The 18,356-nt window shown below is 40.7% G+C and overlaps 1 protein-coding gene across 1 annotated transcript in view; it reads left to right on the top strand.

Annotated features, from left to right (window-relative positions):
• Positions 1-18,356, top strand: part of LOC128700479 (replication protein A 14 kDa subunit) — a 42,595-nt gene that overhangs the window by 7,881 nt on the left and 16,358 nt on the right. The window contains exons 2-3 of the mRNA XM_053793711.2: positions 3,580-3,660; positions 9,224-9,326. Of these exons, the coding sequence (XP_053649686.1) occupies positions 3,580-3,660; positions 9,224-9,326 (184 nt within the window). The remainder of the gene's footprint in view (positions 1-3,579; positions 3,661-9,223; positions 9,327-18,356) is intronic.

Here is an 18,356-nt window from a genome sequence, read left to right as displayed (position 1 = left end):
TCAAAGACCTGGGAGTGATTATGTCGGAGGATCTCACCTTCAAGGACCATAACATTGTATCAATCGCATCTGCTAGAAAAATGACAGGATGGATAATGAGAACCTTCAAAACTAGGGAGGCCAAGCCCATGATGACACTCTTCAGGTCACTTGTTCTATCTAGGCTGGAATATTGCTGCACTCTAACAGCACCTTTCAAGGCAGGTGAAATTGCCGACCTAGAAAATGTACAGAGAACTTTCACGGCGCGCATAACAGAGATAAAACACCTCAATTACTGGGAGCGCTTAAGGTTTCTAAACCTGTATTCCCTGGAACGCAGGAGGGAGAGATACATGATTATATACACCTGGAAAATCCTAGAGGGACTAGTACCGAACTTGCACACGAAAATCACTCACTACGAAAGCAAAAGACTTGGCAGACGATGCACCATCCCCCCAATGAAAACCAGGGGTCACTAGCACGTTAAGAGACCATACAATAAGTGTCAGGGGCCCGAGACTGTTCAACTGCCTCCCAGCACACACAAGGGGGATTACCAACAGACCCCTGGCAGTCTTCAAGCTGGCACTGGACAAGCACCTAAAGTCAGTTCCTGATCAGCCGGGCTGTGGCTCGTACGTTGGTTTGCGTGCAGCCAGCAGCAACAGCCTGGTTGATCAGGGGCTGATCCACCAGGAGGCCTGGTCACAGACCGGGCTGCGGGGGCGTTGACCCCCGAAACTCTCCAGGTAAACTCCAGGTAACTCCAGAGAGAACAAGTGATTTGAAAAGGATCATCACTGGCTTGGCATCTCTCGTTTTGAACGTTCTCATTATCCATCCTATCATTTTCTTTGCAGGTGCGATCGTGGCACTGTTGTGATCCTTGAAAGTGAGATCCTCAGACATTACTGCTCCCAGGTCTCTTACATTATTTTTCCACTCTATTGTATGGCCAGAGTCTGTAGTATACTCTGTTCTAGTTATTATCTCCTCCAGTTTTCTATAACGGAGTAGTTGGAATTTGTCCTCATTGAACATCATATTGTTTACCGTTGCCCATTGGAAAACTTTGTTTATATCGTCTTGGAGGTTAACCGCGTCCTCAGCAGATGACAGCTTCATGCAGATCCTAGTATCATCCGCAAAGGATGATACGGTGCTGTGATGTATATCTCTGTCTATGTCTGATATGAGGATAAGGAATAAGATGGGGGTGAGTACTGTGCCTTGTGGAACAGAGCTCTTCACCATGGCAGCCTCCGATTTAACTCTGTTGACCACTACTCTGTGTTCGATTTGTTAGGAAGTTGAAGATCCATCTCCCCACTTTCCCAGTTATTCCTTTAGCACGTATTTTATGGGCTATTACGCCATGATCGCATTTGTCAAATGCTTTTGCAAAGTCTGTGTATATTACATCTGCATTCTGATTTTCTTTGATTGCATCCAAGGCCATATCATAGTGATCCAGTAGTTGTGAGAGGCAGGAGCGACCTGCCCTGAACCCATGTTGCCCTGGATTGTGCAGATTTTGGGAATCCAGGTGATTTGCAGTCCTGCTTCTTAGCACTCTTTCAAAGATTTTTATGATGTGGGATGTCAGAGCTATTGGACTGTAGTTCTTAGCTAATGCTTTGTTGCCACCTTTATGGAGTGGGGCTATATTCGTTGTTTTAAGTGACTGTGGAATTTCACCCATGTCCAAGCTGCTCCTCCATAGTGTAATTAGGGCAGGCGAGAGGGGTTTCTTGCAGTTCTTAATGAAAACAGAGTTCCACGAGTCTGGACCCGGGGCTGAGTGCATGGGCATGTTGTCGATGGCTTTTTTGAAATCTATCGGAGTTAGGGTAATGTCGGAAATCTGGCATACATTTATGGAGTTTTGAGGCTCATTCATGAAGAAATCATTTGGGTCGTCGATCCTCAGACCGATTAGTGGTTCACTAAACACAGAGTAGTACTGGGATTTCAATATTTCACTCATTTCCTTGTTGTCGTCTGTGTAAGTCCAATCCTGTCTAAGGGTCCGATACTAGATGTGGTATTTGCCTTGTTTTTGGCATATGAAAAGAAATATTTTGAATTTCAATTTCACTAATAGTTTTAAGCTCCTCCTGTCTCTCCTGGTTCCTGTAAAAGTCATTTAACTTAAGTTCGATAGTTTCCACTTCTCTGGTCAGCGCCTCCTTTCGTGTATCAGATATTCTAGCACTCCTGAGGAGCTCAGTGACTCTTCGTCGTCTTCTGTAGAGGGAGCGTCTTTCTCTCTCCAGTTTACTCCTGCTCTTCTTCTTTCTTAGGGGAATATGCCTAGAACATACTTCGGCTGCCAGGAAGTTGATCCTTTCAAGGCACTGGTTTGGATCCATGTCATTTAAGACATCTTCTCAACATGTTTCGTTTAGGACATGGTTTACCTGGTCCCAGTTGATGTTCTTGTTGTTGAAGTTGTATTTTGTGAAGACATTTTCACAGGTACATACATTCTGCTGATCAGGACCCCTATGCATGTACATCTGGACTTCGATTAGGTTGTGATCGGAATTAGCTGTTTTTGATATTCTTATGTCTCTTATCAGGTTCTCATTATTTGTGAAGATAAGGTCAAGTGTGTTTTCTAGTCTTGTTGGCTCCACTATCTGCTGGCTTAAGATGTGTTTTTCGCAGAGACTTAGTAGCTCGTGTGTGTGTGTGTGACCTTTCATCTGCGCTACCTTCGGGGATTGTTTCAGCTATAACATTATTTGCTACATTCTTCCATTTTGTATGCCTTAGGTTGAAATCATCAAGCAGTAAGATGTTTGGGGATGGAGCTGGAAGGTTTTCCAAACAGTAATCAATTTTCAGTAGCTGTTCCTTGAACTGTTGTGAGGTTGCATCTGGTGGCTTATATACAACCACAATGACTAGGTTTTGGTTCTCGATCTTTATTGATAGAACTTCAATTACCTCATTTGTGGTGTTCAGCAACTCCGTGCAGATGAGGGACTCTTTGACATACAGGCCAACCCCCCACCTTGTTGCCTGTTCTTTCTGTCGCATCTGAAAAGGTTGTAACCACTTATCCATATTTCACTGTCAAAGTGATCTTTTGTGTGAGTCTTTGTGAAGGCTGCACACATTGCATTAGACTCCTCTAGAAGTCCACTGATAAAAGGTATTTTGTTGTTGGTGGATGGCTTAAGGCCCTGTATATTAGCAAATATGAACGAGGTTGTATTCTGTGTTTGTTGGGGGATTTTGTTATTGGCATCAGTAGTTGTAATTCTGGAGGGCCATGGGTGGCCACTGGCTGCGCCTCCAGTCCAACAAGGCTCCAAGGTGGTGGATTATTTTTGTTATTTCCTTCCATTTTCTTTTTCCGTTTCCTGTCAAAAATTTTCATATACAGTATCTCTTTATTCCCATTAATCTGAGAAGTTTCTTTGTGGGTATTTTGAAAGATATTAATTGCAGGATCTGTTTGTTAGCCAAATGAAAAGAAATATAAAGAAAAACACACTATTCCTATAAGTGATACATAATAAATTGCCTTTAGTGACAAATTAGCTTCAGGTTAAACTTTTTTTAATATTGTTATGTGGTTGACAGATGGACTCCTCGGGCAAGGTGCTAACAGTGAAGGCTAGTGATGGGCAGTCAGTACAAGTTATCTTACAGCAGCCTGCACAGGTAATGTCAGGAATTTTAACAGTAACTTCTGTCCTCAAGATTAATGAAGGTATACAGGTCTAGTGCTTTCCCCATGAATATAATACTTTTATAAAGGTATAACAAGTAGGTTTATTTTACCTGAGTTTGAATCCTACTTCAGTTTGTTTAAAAACTGACAGTGCCCTTGGAATTAAATCAGATGCCATAAGTGCTTCAGCACTGTCAATGTTATCCTCCCCATCCTCCCAACACAGTTCCCGTAAGTAAAAGACACGTATACAGTGGAGCCTTGGCTTACGTTTTTAATGTGATTTTGCTTATATCCCGATCTGCTCATATGCTGAGTCAATTTTCCTCATTTAAATTAATTGAAATGCCGTTAATCCATTCCAGTGGAATTCCTACTCTTGGGAGGCAGGACAAAAATACTTCAGTATGACGCTTATATAAACTCTGCAGCTTATTTATCTATCACATTTCATCTGTGATAAATGGTTTAGAAAATCGACAAGTTGAAAATTGAGACACCTATGCAACGTGTGGAAATCTTCATTAAGGAACGTTTTGCCACAGTGGCTTCATCAGTCCAATACAAAGTAGAAATTGGTAAGGAGAGGAGGAGTTTGAGGTAATCAGTTCCTCAGCCTGGAATTGATGTGTTCAGTCCATCACTTGAGTGATAGACTGAACACGGGATGCAAGCTTCCACTTGAGGGGGAAGCTCGCATCCTGAATTTTTGTTTGTATCCAGAAACAAAAAGTCAACCAAGTGACTGCTCGTATCCTGAAAAACTCGTATGGTGGGGCGCTCATAAGCCGAGGCTCCACTGTACACTGATCAGGACATTTATTAAGGAAATGTTTTGTCATATGTGGCTTCTTCAGTCCTAATGACGGAGGAAGCCACTTGTTACGAGACATTTCCTTAATGTCTTGATCGGTATGTGTCTTTTACCTATAACTTGGTGTCACCACCACCATACCAGTTCCACAGTTCTTATTGGATCTTTTAAGGGGGATGTTTTGATGCTGGTGAAGGAATTGCAGGTGCCCTCCAATTTTCTTGGATTAAACTTGGTTGTCTCCCATTTCCCTAGCTTTTTGTCCCCTGCAAGCTTAGATAAAGATACTGTATTTCAGCATGATACAATGTTTGTACAAAGGTGAATTACATTTACATGTGCATGCCAAAAGCACCTTAATATGCAGAGCATTTTGGGTAAACTTAAGACTAACTTAAGATTAAGAAGGTAATGACAAATGGTTTTACATATACAATCTCTTAGGTGATTGTAAATATAAATTTAGGAGTTACAATACGTACAAGAAAATTGAATATCGTATTAGTACATATTTATATTAAGGAGATACAATCAATGTTTTAAAGGTTGAGAGGATTACAGATATTAAGAATAAGGTTATAATGTATACATATTTTAGTGGCACTGAGAATATGGATATGTAGTTCCCATATTTAGCTGGTGTTGGGATATGTTAGGGAGAGAAGTAGTTTTTTAATGGTAGTTTTGAAGATACTGGCTCAGACAGTGACTGGAGATTTCTGGCAGTGTTTTCCAGATTTTAGGCCTTTTAATGTACATTGAATTTTTAGAGGTTTAGACAGACCCAAGGTATGTCATAGAGAATTTTGTGCCTTGTATTATGTCTGTGGGTCCTGTTGCAACTATCAAGAAAGTTTCTCGTCGGGATTAATGTTAGAATTTGTTCTGTAAATGTAGAATGCACGGTAGTAAGAGTGGATGTTTAGTATAGTGAATAGATTTAGGTCTTTGAAGCGTTGGGGAGTGTGTTGTCTAGCAGTGGACTGTGTAATCATTTGTACTGCGGCTTTCTGTTGAGTTATTATTGTTTAAGGTAATTTGTTATGGATCCCCAGGCACAAATAGCGTAGGTGAGGTAGGGGTAGATCAGTGAGTGGTATAATGTAAGTAGTGTTGCTTGTGGTACATAATAACGTATCTTTGAAAGGATGACAACTGTTTTTGACACTTTTTTTGTGTGTTGGATATGGATGTTGAATTTCAAGTTGCTGTCAAGGTGCAGCCCCAAAAATTCTCCCTCATTATGTTTAGTAGGTATAACATTCATACGAGTATTGTCATTCATATCGTTTAGTTGGACATTATTTGCTCTGCTCCCAAACATAATATAGAAGGTTTTGTCAATGTTAAGTGTAAGTTTATTGGTAGTCATCCAGGTTTAAATTTTTAAGAGCTCTTCCCCATAATCTATTCATTTCAAGAGGCACTTCAACAATCTTGTCAGCATCTTCAAATCCGCCAACCAGTGTCTGTAGAATTCTCTTGAAATCTATAGATCAGTGACACATTGGGACTAGTTTTTTTTTCCACACAGCATTCATTGGGCCTTCTGTGCAATCTTCCCAGTATGTCTAGAGGTTTACAGTGTCATCCATGATAAATTTTTCCAGAAGTCCCTAGTTGCTGGTTTACATTACCATTGAAGTCATAAGAAGCCTTGAGAGTGACTGTAACACCTGGATCCACTGACTTAATCAAGGATATTATGTCTTTGGGGAGAAATGTAACCCTAACAATTATGGAAAAGTCATTGAAAACTGAGGGGCAAGTCTTCATTATTAGTCATTAAGCAAGATATGGACAATCTTTATGTATAAACACAGCACAATGTTCTTCGTTGTATTCGTGGTTTGAGTGAAAATTTGTACACTGAAGTGCTCCACGTCACACTACATTCCTCACGTGTAAATATGAGAGAGTTTGGGAGGTTTGAATTTGTGTCCTTTCTTGAATTTGCTGCATTTAACAGTGATTATGTAAACACTAGTGAAGGACTCTTGATTCAAGGAATTGTAGCTACCCTTCCCTTCCTTGGATCAAACTTGATTATCTCCCATTTCCCTCAGGCACTGTATGACTTGTGAGTTCAGCTCTTTTTATGAATACAGCCTCTCCTCACTTAATGATGGAGTTGTGTTCCTAAGACCATGTCGTTAAACGAATTCGTCGCTAAGTGAGGAGCATACTATAATGGTAATTAATGGGTATGTGTCAACCATCTTTGATATTACAGTATTTTAATGTCACCTTTGCACCATTTATAACATTTCTGGTATATTTTTAAATGTTTATACAGTAGTGTACTGTATATTGTAATAAACCAAATACGTAAAAGAAATCGGCTCTTATGTACATCATTTAGGTATGCATACTGGTCAGAGAGCCCTTCGTAAGTCCCGAGCCCTTGGTAAACAAGTACGTCAGTAAGTGAGGAGAGGCTGTATACTGCAGTAATAATTCATTTTAGCTTCTGATAAGCTTTTAAAATACAATATTACAAACAAAGCAGTGAAAGTTTTTGAGGCCCAAATATTTTATGTATAACAAAAAATGCACAATGCCGTGACTGGAACGATACACAAATAACCCGCACACATAAGAGAGGAGCTTATGATGACGTTTCAGTCCAACTTGGACCATTTACAAAGTCACACTAACGAAAAGGAGAGCAGGATGGTTATATATAGGCAGGAGGTGGCAGTAGTAGTAGTGGTGGTAGTAGTAGTGGTGGCAGTAGTGGAGGTGGAAGGAAGTAGTGGTGGGGTGGTAGTAAGAGGAGGAGGAGTCAGTCGAATACTAAGAAAGAGGAGCACTGCAATTGAGCTAGGTGCCCACAGAGGGTAAGAGCAAGAACACCTAGGGGGGGAAATAATTAAATAAATAAAGAAGGAACAAATACAAAGGGCAGAAGAAAGACAACCCAAAGGAGAAAAAGGAAAGAGGAAAGGGGAAGAAGAAGAAGGAGAAGAAGAAAAAGGAGGAATTAGGTTAGGTCACGAGTGTTCTGAAGTTTGGAGCATTTTACATTGTAGTGGGAGAGGAAGGTATCTAAAGAGACGAAGCCGGGACTAAGATTCATACAAGGAAAGTTGTGTATTAGGGAGGATTCAACCAGACAGCGACTGTTAGTTGGAAGTAGGGAAGATAGTTTTAGCGAAAGACCAGTCAGTAGGATGGCTGTGATCTCTGACATGACAGAAAAGAGCATTGTTAGTGTTGGCAAGCCTAACACTGCTTTTGTGCTCCCTAAGTCTGTCAGAAAGAGATCGGCCAGTTTCTCCAAAGTATTAAAGAGGACAGGAGGAGCAAGAAATAGAGTAGACACCAGGAGCATTTGTAGAGGGAGGAGAGGTATGAACGAGATTAGTGCGAAGAGTGTTAGTCTGGTGGAAAATAAGTTTGATGTCTAAGAAACTGAGAGAGTTGTTGAAATTAGAAAGACCGGAAATGTAGGGAAGGCAGAGGACAGAAGAGTTCCCAGGAGTAGAGAGTTTGGGAGAGAAGAAATTACATTTAGCACGTGAGAAGGCAGAGTCTATGAAATGGGAAGGGTAGCCAAGACGGGAAAATGAATTATGAAGAGTTGGAAATTTCTGATTGAAGGAACTGAGGATCACAAATGCAGAGAGCATGGAGAAAGAGGGAGATAAGAACACTTTTCTTGACAGAGGAAGCATGATAAGAAAAGTAGTGAATGTATGTACCACTGTGCATAGGCTTGCGGTAAACGGAAAAAGCAAAACCTGTATCCGAGCGGTGGACATGAACATCAAGAAAAGGAAGCAAGGAATTAGATTCCCATTCTGCTTTAAACTTAATGGAAGGGCAAGATTATTAAGAGCATTGAGAAATGGTTGGAAGAGACAAGTCATGAGGCCACAGGGCAAAGATGTCATCTACATAGCGGAGCCAGAGTGAAGGGCACACATCGATAGTAGGAAGAAGAACAGTTTTGAAGTATTCCATGTAAAGATTAAAAAGGACAGGAGAGAGAGAGAGAGAGAGGAGAAGGTTTGAGAATAATATTTCCTTTGGAAGGAAAAGGAATTAGTCCACACAGAGGCGGATAAGATCAAGAAAGACATCAGTAGGTATAAGGAGATGAAGAAACCCTTCATTGGCCTTCTCTCTAAGAAAATCAAGGAGATCATCAAGAGGGAAATTGGTAAAGAGGGACTCAGTGTCAAGACTAAGCATCTTACAGGTTGGAGAAAGTGAACCTGTTCAATGAAGTCTTGAGAGTGAATGAGGTGGCCAGGACAAAAAGTACCAAGAAAGGGAGTGAGGATTTTGGCCAGCCAAGAAGCAAGAGAATAAGAGACAGAACCTCAAGAGGATATGATAGGACATAAGAGGAATATCAGGTTTTGGGAAGGCCATAGAAATAGGGCGGAGAGGGACAGATGACATGAAAACATTGACCAAGGCCAAAGTCAGGAGGACAGAGGTCGGAGAGAGTCCTTAGTTTCTTGTTAAAAGTTCTCTTGATGCGATCAAGAGGGTTGGAAACGAGAGGAGTGTAGGTACGTGACTTTGTAAATGGTCCAAGTCGGACTGAAACATTGTCGTAAGCTCCTCTCTTCTATGTGCAGGTTATTTGTGTATCTTATTATGACTTGTATTGGCATTTGTGTTCTTTGCACAATTTTTTAAAGTGCTTGGAAGATAATATAGATAATATTGTGGAGAATTTTATTTTGTTTTTTACACTTTTAATTGCTGTTTTGTTATTTTCCCAGGAAATTTTAGAAGGTTTGATTGAAATTCATGGAGTAGTCGAAGGGAGACAAGTGATATGCCAGTCTTACATAACCTTCCCTTTGGATGATGCCAGGAATTTTGGTGAGTTTTGGAAAACAGTGTAATACTGTACCATACAAGCATTATACAGTGGCCCCCCGCATAACGATATTATTCCGTTCCTGAGAGCTCATTGTTATGCGAAATTATCGTTATGCGAATGAATTTTCCCCATAAGAAATAATGGAAATCAAATTAATCCATGCAAGACACCCCAAAGTGTGAAAAAAAATTTTTTTACCACATGAAATATTAATTTTAATACACACAAACTGAAAAAGACATGCACAGTTACATGACACTTACCTTTATTGAAGATCTGGTGATGATTGATGGGATGGGAGGAGGAGAGAGTCTTAGTGTTTAGAAGGGGAATCCCCTTCCATTAAGACTTGAGGTGTCAAGTCCTTTTCCGGGGTTACTTCCCTTCTTCTTTTAATGCCACTAGGACCAGCTTCAGAGTCACTGGACTTCTGTCGCACAACATATCTGTCCATAGAGGCCTGTACCTCCCATTCCTTTATGACTTTCCTAAAGTGGTTCACAACATTGTCAGTGTAATAGTCACCAGCACGGCTTGCAATAGCTGTGTTAGGGTGATTGTCATCAAAAAAGGTTTGCACTTTAAGCCACATTGCACACATTTCCTTAATCTTTGAAGTAGGCAACTTCTTCAATTTCTCTCTCCCCTCCTCCGAAGCAGTTTCCTCAGGTGTGGCCTCATGCTGATGAAGATGATCTAGCAGCTCATCAGTGGTTAGTTCTTCATTGTCCTCCTCCACCAACTCTTCCACATCATCCCCACTAACCTCCAACCCCAAGGACTTTCCCAATGCCACAATGGATTCTTCAACTGGCATAGGATTCCCAGGGTTAGCCTCAAACCCTTCAAAATCCCTTTGGTCTACACATTCTGGCCACCGTTTCTTCCAAGCAGAGTTCGAGGTCCTCTTAGTCACTCCCTCCCAAGCCTTACCTATAAGGTTTACACAATTGAGGATATTAAAGTGCTCTCTCCAAAACTCTCTTAGAGTCAATTGAGTTTCTGAGGTCACTACAAAGCACCTTTCAAACAGAGCTTTTGTGTACAGTTTTTTGAAGTTTGCAATAATCTGCTGGTCCATGGGCTGCAGGAGAGGAGTGGTATTAGGAGGCAAAAACTTCACCTTAATGAAGCTCATGTCCCCACAAAGTCGCTCTGCCACGTCTGTAGGATGACCAGGGGCATTGTCTAACACCAGGAGGCACTTAAGGTCTAATTTCTTTTCAGTTAGGTAATTTTTCACATTGGGGGCAAATGCTTGGTGTAACCAGTCATAGAAAAAGTCCCTAGTGACCCATGCCTTACTGTTTGCCCACCACAGCACACACAAATTAGCCTTGAGAATATTCTTTTGCCTGAACGCTCTGGGAGTTTCAGAGTGATACACTAATAAAGGCTTCACTTTGCAATCACCACTAGCATTGGAACACATGAGAAGAGTAAGCCTGTCTTTCATAGGCTTATGTCCTGGGAGTGCCTTTTCCTCCTGAGTAATGTAGGTCCTGCTTGGCATTTTCTTCCAAAACAGGCCTGTTTCATCACAATTAAACACTTGTTCAGGTTTCAGTCCTTCACTGTCTTATGTACTCATTGAATTCCTGCACATATTTTTCAGCTGCTTTGTGGTCCGAATTGGCAGCCTCACCATGCCTTATCACACTATGTATGCCACTACGCTTCTTAAATCTCTCAAACCAACCTTTGCTGGCCTTAAATTCACTCACATCATCACTAGTTGCCGGCATTTTTTTAATTAAATCCTCATGCAACTTCCTAGCCTTTTCACTTATGATCACTTGAGAGATGCTATCTGTTTTTCATTTATCCACACCAATAAGAGTCTCTCAACATCTTCTATCACTTGAGATCTCTGTTTCGAAAACACAGTTGAACCTTTGGCAAGAACAGCTTCCTTGATTGCCGTTTTCTTGGACGCAATAGTAGCGATGGTTGATTGGGGTTTAGTATACAACCTGGCCAGCTCGGAGACACGCACTCCACTTTCATAGCAATGATCTCTTTCTTCATCTCTAGTAATTCTCACCCTTATTCCTGTAGGGTTGGCACTAGAAGCTTTCTTGGGGCCCATGGTCACTTATTTTGCAGATAAAATCACCAAAAACACTGTAATAATATGAAATGTTCCGATTGTATGCTTGGATGTTACCGCGGAGGCTGGCTGGTAAACAGTGCCACTGGCGGAACATGTGAGGCTGGCTCAGGCCGCACATTAGACGTGTCTCGGACGAATAGCGTTGAGCGGGTTTTTTAGCAGTATGCGAGGCAAAATCTTAGCGATAAAATGTATTGGTATGCGGATTTAACGTTATGTGATGCCAACGGTATGCGGGGGTCCACTGTAGTTACTGGAATATGATTACAATAGAACCCCTATATCCGTGGATTCAGTTTCTGTTTCAGTTATCCACAGTTTACCTTGGCCTGATAATAACCCTTAATTTTGCTTAATAATGGCACCAAAGCACAAAAGTACTGATGCTGTAAGTTCTTCAAAGCCTAAGACAAGTTGTGAAGTGCTTCCCATCAGTGAAAATGTGCTATTTCTTTACCTGTTGTGCATAATTTACCAATTAAACTTTATCATAGGTATGTATATAAACAAAAAACAACATATATAGGGTTCGCTGCTAACCGTGGTTTTGGGTATCCATGGTAGGTCTTGGAATATATCCCCCAGGGATATGGGGGGACTATTGTGATAGGGTCATTGGGGCATTTTGGATTAATGCTTTTATTAACTGTACCATTCTTTTTTTTTTTTTTTTTGAGGTGGGAGATGATATTTTCTTGAGAAGGCCTATTCCTATTGACATGATGTATACAACATGTGTATGCATTCATAAATGAAGCTTTGTGTTGAATTGCAAATTGGAGCCCTCTTCGTTGTTGTTTTGGAAACCTATTTTAATTTGAGGGATTCCACATTTGTCTCCTAGAGTGAAGTATTAATGGAACTGCTCCAAACACTTGCTATTTGCATTCCTTAATATCAAATGATGTGCTGTATAATTTCCATTGCAAGTGTGACACTACAGTTTTCCACTAAGGTTTTTCTTTTTCATCTATTTTTAAACAGTTTAAGATAATTCAAATTTATTACTACCCTGTAAACCTCATGAAGCAGTTTTTGTTATTAAATATTAATTAAATTTTTTTGGCAGTTTTCTAAAATGTCAGAGTTGTATTAAAATTATTGTATGAACATATATTTATAGGAATATCATTTGCTGTGTTAATTTTTAGCATTTTAATGTACTGAAGAATGTTTATACCATTATGAATTCTATTTAACCCTTTCACTGTCGAGACCCCTGATTACAAACTTGCTCTCAGTGTCTTAAGAATATTTTTTGATTGTTTTAAAAGAAAAAAAAAATGTGATCATTACTTACCAAGATGTAGAGGTGTGAAGTTGACAGAAAGTGAACTGCTTATGGCAACATTGGCACCTACCATTCACTCGGTAATACATGTATTATTTTTACTTTTATTCTAATTTTTTCTTTTCTAATATTTTATTTTTTCAAGTAACTTTCGTGGCCTGTGAGACCAATATAATGCATATTGTATATATATCCACTCATTGTATGCAACACAATAACCGCACAAATATTGTTATCATTATATTGTTTACACAACTTGTTTACACAAATCAACAATTAAAAAAGTTGTTTATTACTATTGTTCTATAATATGTATATACAGTGTCACTGGACACGTTCCTATAAGTGCTGCAGCTTCTGGGACTCTTTGAAATGGTGTTATGAGCGGTGCTGTTTTACACTCCACACACATAAAACGAGTATCTCTGCATTTTTGTGGGTGGGTTGTTGTGGTTTTGGTTATGCAGGTTGTGTGGGTGGTTGAAGGTGGCCATTGTTGTGGATGTGCTGAGTCAGTGGCATGGCTACCAGCCAGGGGTGCTGCTGGTGCTACATGAGGACTAGCGCAGTGCGGTGTCATCGTGCCTCGTTGTGCTCCGGGTTTTCTCATGTTTTCACATAAGAACATAAGAAAGAAGGAACACTGCAGGAGGCCTGTTGGCCCATACTAGGCAGGTCCTTTACAATTCATCCCACTAACAAAACATTTGCCCAACCCAATTTTCAATGCCACCCAAGAAATAAGCTCTGATGTGAAAGTCCCACTCAAATCCAACCCCTCCCACTCGTGTACTTATCCAACCTAAATTTGAAACTACCCAAAGTCCCAGCCTCAATAACCCAACTAGGTAGACTGTTCCACTCATCAACTACCCTATTTCCAAACCAATACTTTCCTATGTCCTTTCTAAATCTAAACTTATCTAATTAAAATCCATTACTGCGGGTTCTCTCTTGGAGAGAGATCCTCAAGACCTTATTAATATCCCCTTTATTAATACCTATCTTCCACTTATACACTTCGATCAGGTCTCCCCTCATTCTTCGTCTAACAAGTGAATGTAACTTAAGAGTCTTCAATCTTTCTTCATAAGGAAGATTTCTAATGCTATGTATTAATTTAGTCATCCTACGCTGAATGTTTTCTAACGAATTGATGTCCATTCTGTAATATGGAGACCAGAACTGAGCTGCATAATCTAGGTGAGGCCTTACTAATGATGTATAAAGCTGCAGCATGACCTCTGGACTTCTGTTGCTTACACTTCTTGATATAAATCCCAGTAATCTATTTGCCTTATTACGTACGCTTAGGCATTGCTGTCTTGGTTTAAGGTTGCTGCTCACCATAACCCCCAAGTCCTTTTCGCAATCTGTATGGCTAAGTTCTACATCATTTAACTTATAAGTACTAGGGTTATGGGCACTCCCAAGCTTCAGAACCTTGCATTTATCTACATTGAACTGCATCTGCCACTTTTCTGACCAAGAATAGAGTTTGTTTAAATCCTCCTGAAGTTCCATAACATCTACGTTTGAATCAATTATCCTACCTATCACGGTCGCTTTTACGTGCTAGAACTTTAATTTGTGCCATCAATCCTATACGATACATCCCTCTAGCGCCTGGAACCAATCTTGGGCGGAAAACATTATATACCGAGTCAAAAAAGGAGAATTAGTGTGCACTACCTAGCAGAGTTTACTGCCAGAGGGGAATCATAGGCCTGTGTTCCATGTGCAAAATAATAATAATAGAACTTTTCTTTGTCAGAGGAAAGAAAGTCTCCCTGATAACATTGTGTATACATAGTGTATAGTGTATACTACAGTGGCTCCCTAGTATATAGATGATAAAGACTAAAGTGTCATTTGAAAACAGGTGAATTTGTAAATGAAGTGATAAGCCTATAGAGGCAGGTGCCAGAAGTCGCCAGAATCTTACCACAGTGGTCAGCTGTTTTAATAATCTTCCTGGCCTGCTAGTGTACTCGCATATAATCTAGTGATACCAGTGAATAGCAGAATACAGTGTTGTAGTAGCAACTAACCAGTATTATAATGGTACTTAGTGGAGTGGAGTGACTTTTATTAGTTTCTTTTTTCTTGAAATACCAGACGTATACTGTGATTTTCATATAACCTGTAGTTACCAGCGGTCGCAATATACACAACGAGAAGCAATTATTACTACAGAAAAAGCGTCCTTCCTCCAAAATTTCCACCAGTCAACTATAGTGATAATATAGCATTTATTGTGGTGGAGACGAAAAAGAAACTAGAAAAGCTAGATACAGCGATTGATAAACAAGGGTTGAGGCTCGACCGTTCGTCATTGTAGGAGCTGCCAGAAATCACCGGTTCTTCAACACGCAAGTTATACTTTTGTATCAATCAAATCACATATTACTCGGGTAGATAATTTCAAGTAGATCCTTCATGTGCTAGCCCAAATCACCGACCAGTATGTTTTAAATAAGTGACCCACTCATCAGATCAGACTGGTTCCGAACCCTTGACTGGTCCGAACCCTTGACTGGTTTCAAACGGATTCGTTAGACAATAAAGCAGACTGTAAACGGATGGGGTTGTAGGCGCCCTTATCAAACACAAACAATAAATATAAATCAGGAACGTACACGGTAAGCTGTCCAATATACAAGTACAGTTAGAAATAGAAATACAAATAGCTAGAGCTTCATTTAAGGAGGTTATTAATAAAGTATTCAAGAGGTTGCTAGTAGAATTACAGTAAATCAACCATTCAAATCATTATGAAGCCCTGTGTAGTCTGCAGTCAATCAAACAAACGGGCTTCCACATGGATAAATTGTCATTTTTGTGGAAATTGGTGTCACGCCCCTTGTGCAGATATCCAAGAACTAGCTACAAGCAGTATTAAAACAGGGAAGTGTTTTTGGGTATGCCCAAATGAGGTAAATCTGTGGACTAAAATCACAAGGGTATTAAAAGAGGATAATATCAAAGCTGCTTTCATAGAAAACCTGGAAGCTTTCTACAACAGATGGGAACATAAAAAGTCTGGGCTGAATGGTACTGCCCTTGATACTGGCCATGTAGTCAGAAACTGTAAGGCTGGAGGTGATGTCCTGGTAGTCAGTAAATGTGGGGCTGATAGTGCTGTCCTGGGAGACAGTAATAGTGAAGCTGGAGGTGCTGTCCTGGGAGACAGTAATGGTGAAGCTGGAGGTGCTGTCCTGGGAGACAGTAATGGTGAAGCTGGAGGTACTGTCCTGGGAGACAGTAATGGTGAAGCTGGAGGTACTGTCCTGGGAGACAGTAATGGTGAAGCTGGAGGTGCTGTCCTGGGAGACAGTAATGGTGAAGCTGGAGGTACTGTCCTGGGAGACAGTAATGGTGAAGCTGGAGGTGCTGTCCTGGGAGACAGTAATGGTGAAGCTGGAGGTGCTGTCCTGGGAGACAGTAATGGTGAAGCTGGAGGTGCTGTCCTGGGACCAGACAGTAATGGTGAAGCTGGAGATTTTGTCCATGTAGTCGGGAATTATACGCAGGAAGGAATACATATAAATGACCTCATAGGGGACAGGAGCCGTAGTGGGGAAACAAGTGTAGTCAAAAATAAGATAAAACCAATATTGCAAACTAGAAATACCACAGGAAATAGCAAACAAGAGGACTCCACTAGCAATAGTGAGGATATATTACCAAAAACAACTGGTGGGAGCTACATTGTTGGTGCTAGGGAGGATAGGAATAAGACAGGGAAACATGCACCAACAGGGAATACAGTCACAGAAACCCAAGGCAAACGGAAACCGAGCCTGTGCACATACTATGCACTTGGTATCTGCAGACATGGGAAATCTGGGAAAACAGACGGGACGTGCAACTACGACCACCCTAGAAAATGCCATGCCCATATGACAACAGGAAAATGCAAACTCCCTTCCTGTAAGCTTTTTCACCCTGAAATGTGTACCTCTTCAGTACAGGAAAGACTGTGCTATAACATAAATTGCCAGGCACACCATCTAAAGGGGACAAAAAGATACAAAACATCCAGGCCATGGGAAAACCTGGGTAGCAATAGCCACTCAAGAGGGAGAGGTTTTTTTAGTACCAGGAAGGAAAAAAAACTGGCAGGAAATGGCAGAAATCGTACACCAAATCCAGTCATTCCTGGAGTGGAACCACAGTCGATGGCCTCCACTCCAAACCAACAGATACAGATACTAATGCCGGAAAAAAATCATTCCCCCCAGTACCAACAATACCACCAGTCCGATGACATTGTTCTTTGCAAATATACGGGGTCTAAAGCCAGCAACAAACAACAAAATACCTTTCATCCGTGGACTGCTTGCAGAGGCAAAGGCAATGTTCGCGGCTTTCACTGAGACCCACATAAAGGATCACTTGGACAACGAAATATGGATCCCAGGTTACAACCTATACAGATGTGACAGAGTGAACAGGCAAAAGGGGTGGGGGTTGGCCTGTACATTGCAGAGTCACTTGTTTGCACAGAACTGCTTAATGCCTCAAACGATGTAGTGGAAGTTTTAGCAGTAAAGGTCGAGAACCAAAACCTAGTCATTGTGGTAGTCTACAAGCCTCCGGATGCAACATCCCAGCAATTCCAGGAACAGCTGTTAAAAATTGACCACTGTCTGGAAAATCTTCCAGCTCCTGCACCCAACATCTTGCTCCTGGGGGATTTCAACTTAAGGCACCTAAAATGGAGGAATATAGCAAATAATATTGTTGCAGTAATAACACCAGGAGGCAGCTCTGATGAAAACTCACACTCACACGAGCTTTTAAATCTCTGCACAAAATTCAATTTAAACCAGCAAATAATAAGAGCCTACTAGACTGGAGAATACACTAGACCTCATCTTCACTAACAATGATGATCTGATAAGAAATGTCACCATATCAAAAACAATATACTCAGATCACAACATAATTGAGGTTCAGACATGTATGTGTGGAGCCCCAGACTGACATAATGAGACTAGTCACGAGGGAGCATTCACCAAATTCAACTTCAATAACAAAAACATAAAGTGGGACCAAGTAAACCAAGTCCTAACCGATATAAGCTGGGAAGATATACTAAGCAACACAGACCCCAACGTATGCCTAGAACAGATTAACTTGGTGGCACTCGATGTATGCACAAGGCTTATTCCTCTAAGAAAAAGGAGGAGTAGATGTAAAATAGAAAGAGACAGGCGCTCCCTTTACAGGCGATGAAAAAGAATAACAGAGCGGCTAAAAGAGGTCAATATATCTGAAATGCATAGGGAGACACTGGTCAGAGAAATAGCAAGCATCGAACTTAAGCTAAAGGAATCTTATAGGAGTCAGGAATCGCGGGAAGAACTAAAAGCCATAAATGAAATCGAAAGAAACCCAAAGTATTTCTTCTCCTATGCCAAATCAAAGTTGAGAACAACGTCCAGTATTGGGCCCCTACTTAAACAAGATGGGTCCTACACAGATGACAGCAAGGAAATGAGTGAACTACTCAAGTCTGAATATGACTCAGTTTTTAGCAAGCCGCTAACCAGACTGAGAGTTGAAGATCAAAATGAATTTTTTATGAGAGCCACAAAATTTGGTTAACACAAGCCTATC

This window comes from Cherax quadricarinatus, chromosome 65, assembly GCF_038502225.1.
Source record: "Cherax quadricarinatus isolate ZL_2023a chromosome 65, ASM3850222v1, whole genome shotgun sequence".
NCBI lineage: Eukaryota > Metazoa > Arthropoda > Malacostraca > Decapoda > Parastacidae > Cherax > Cherax quadricarinatus.
The sequence above is the reverse complement of the archived record's forward strand: the minus strand, read 5'-3'. Positions and strand labels throughout refer to the sequence as shown.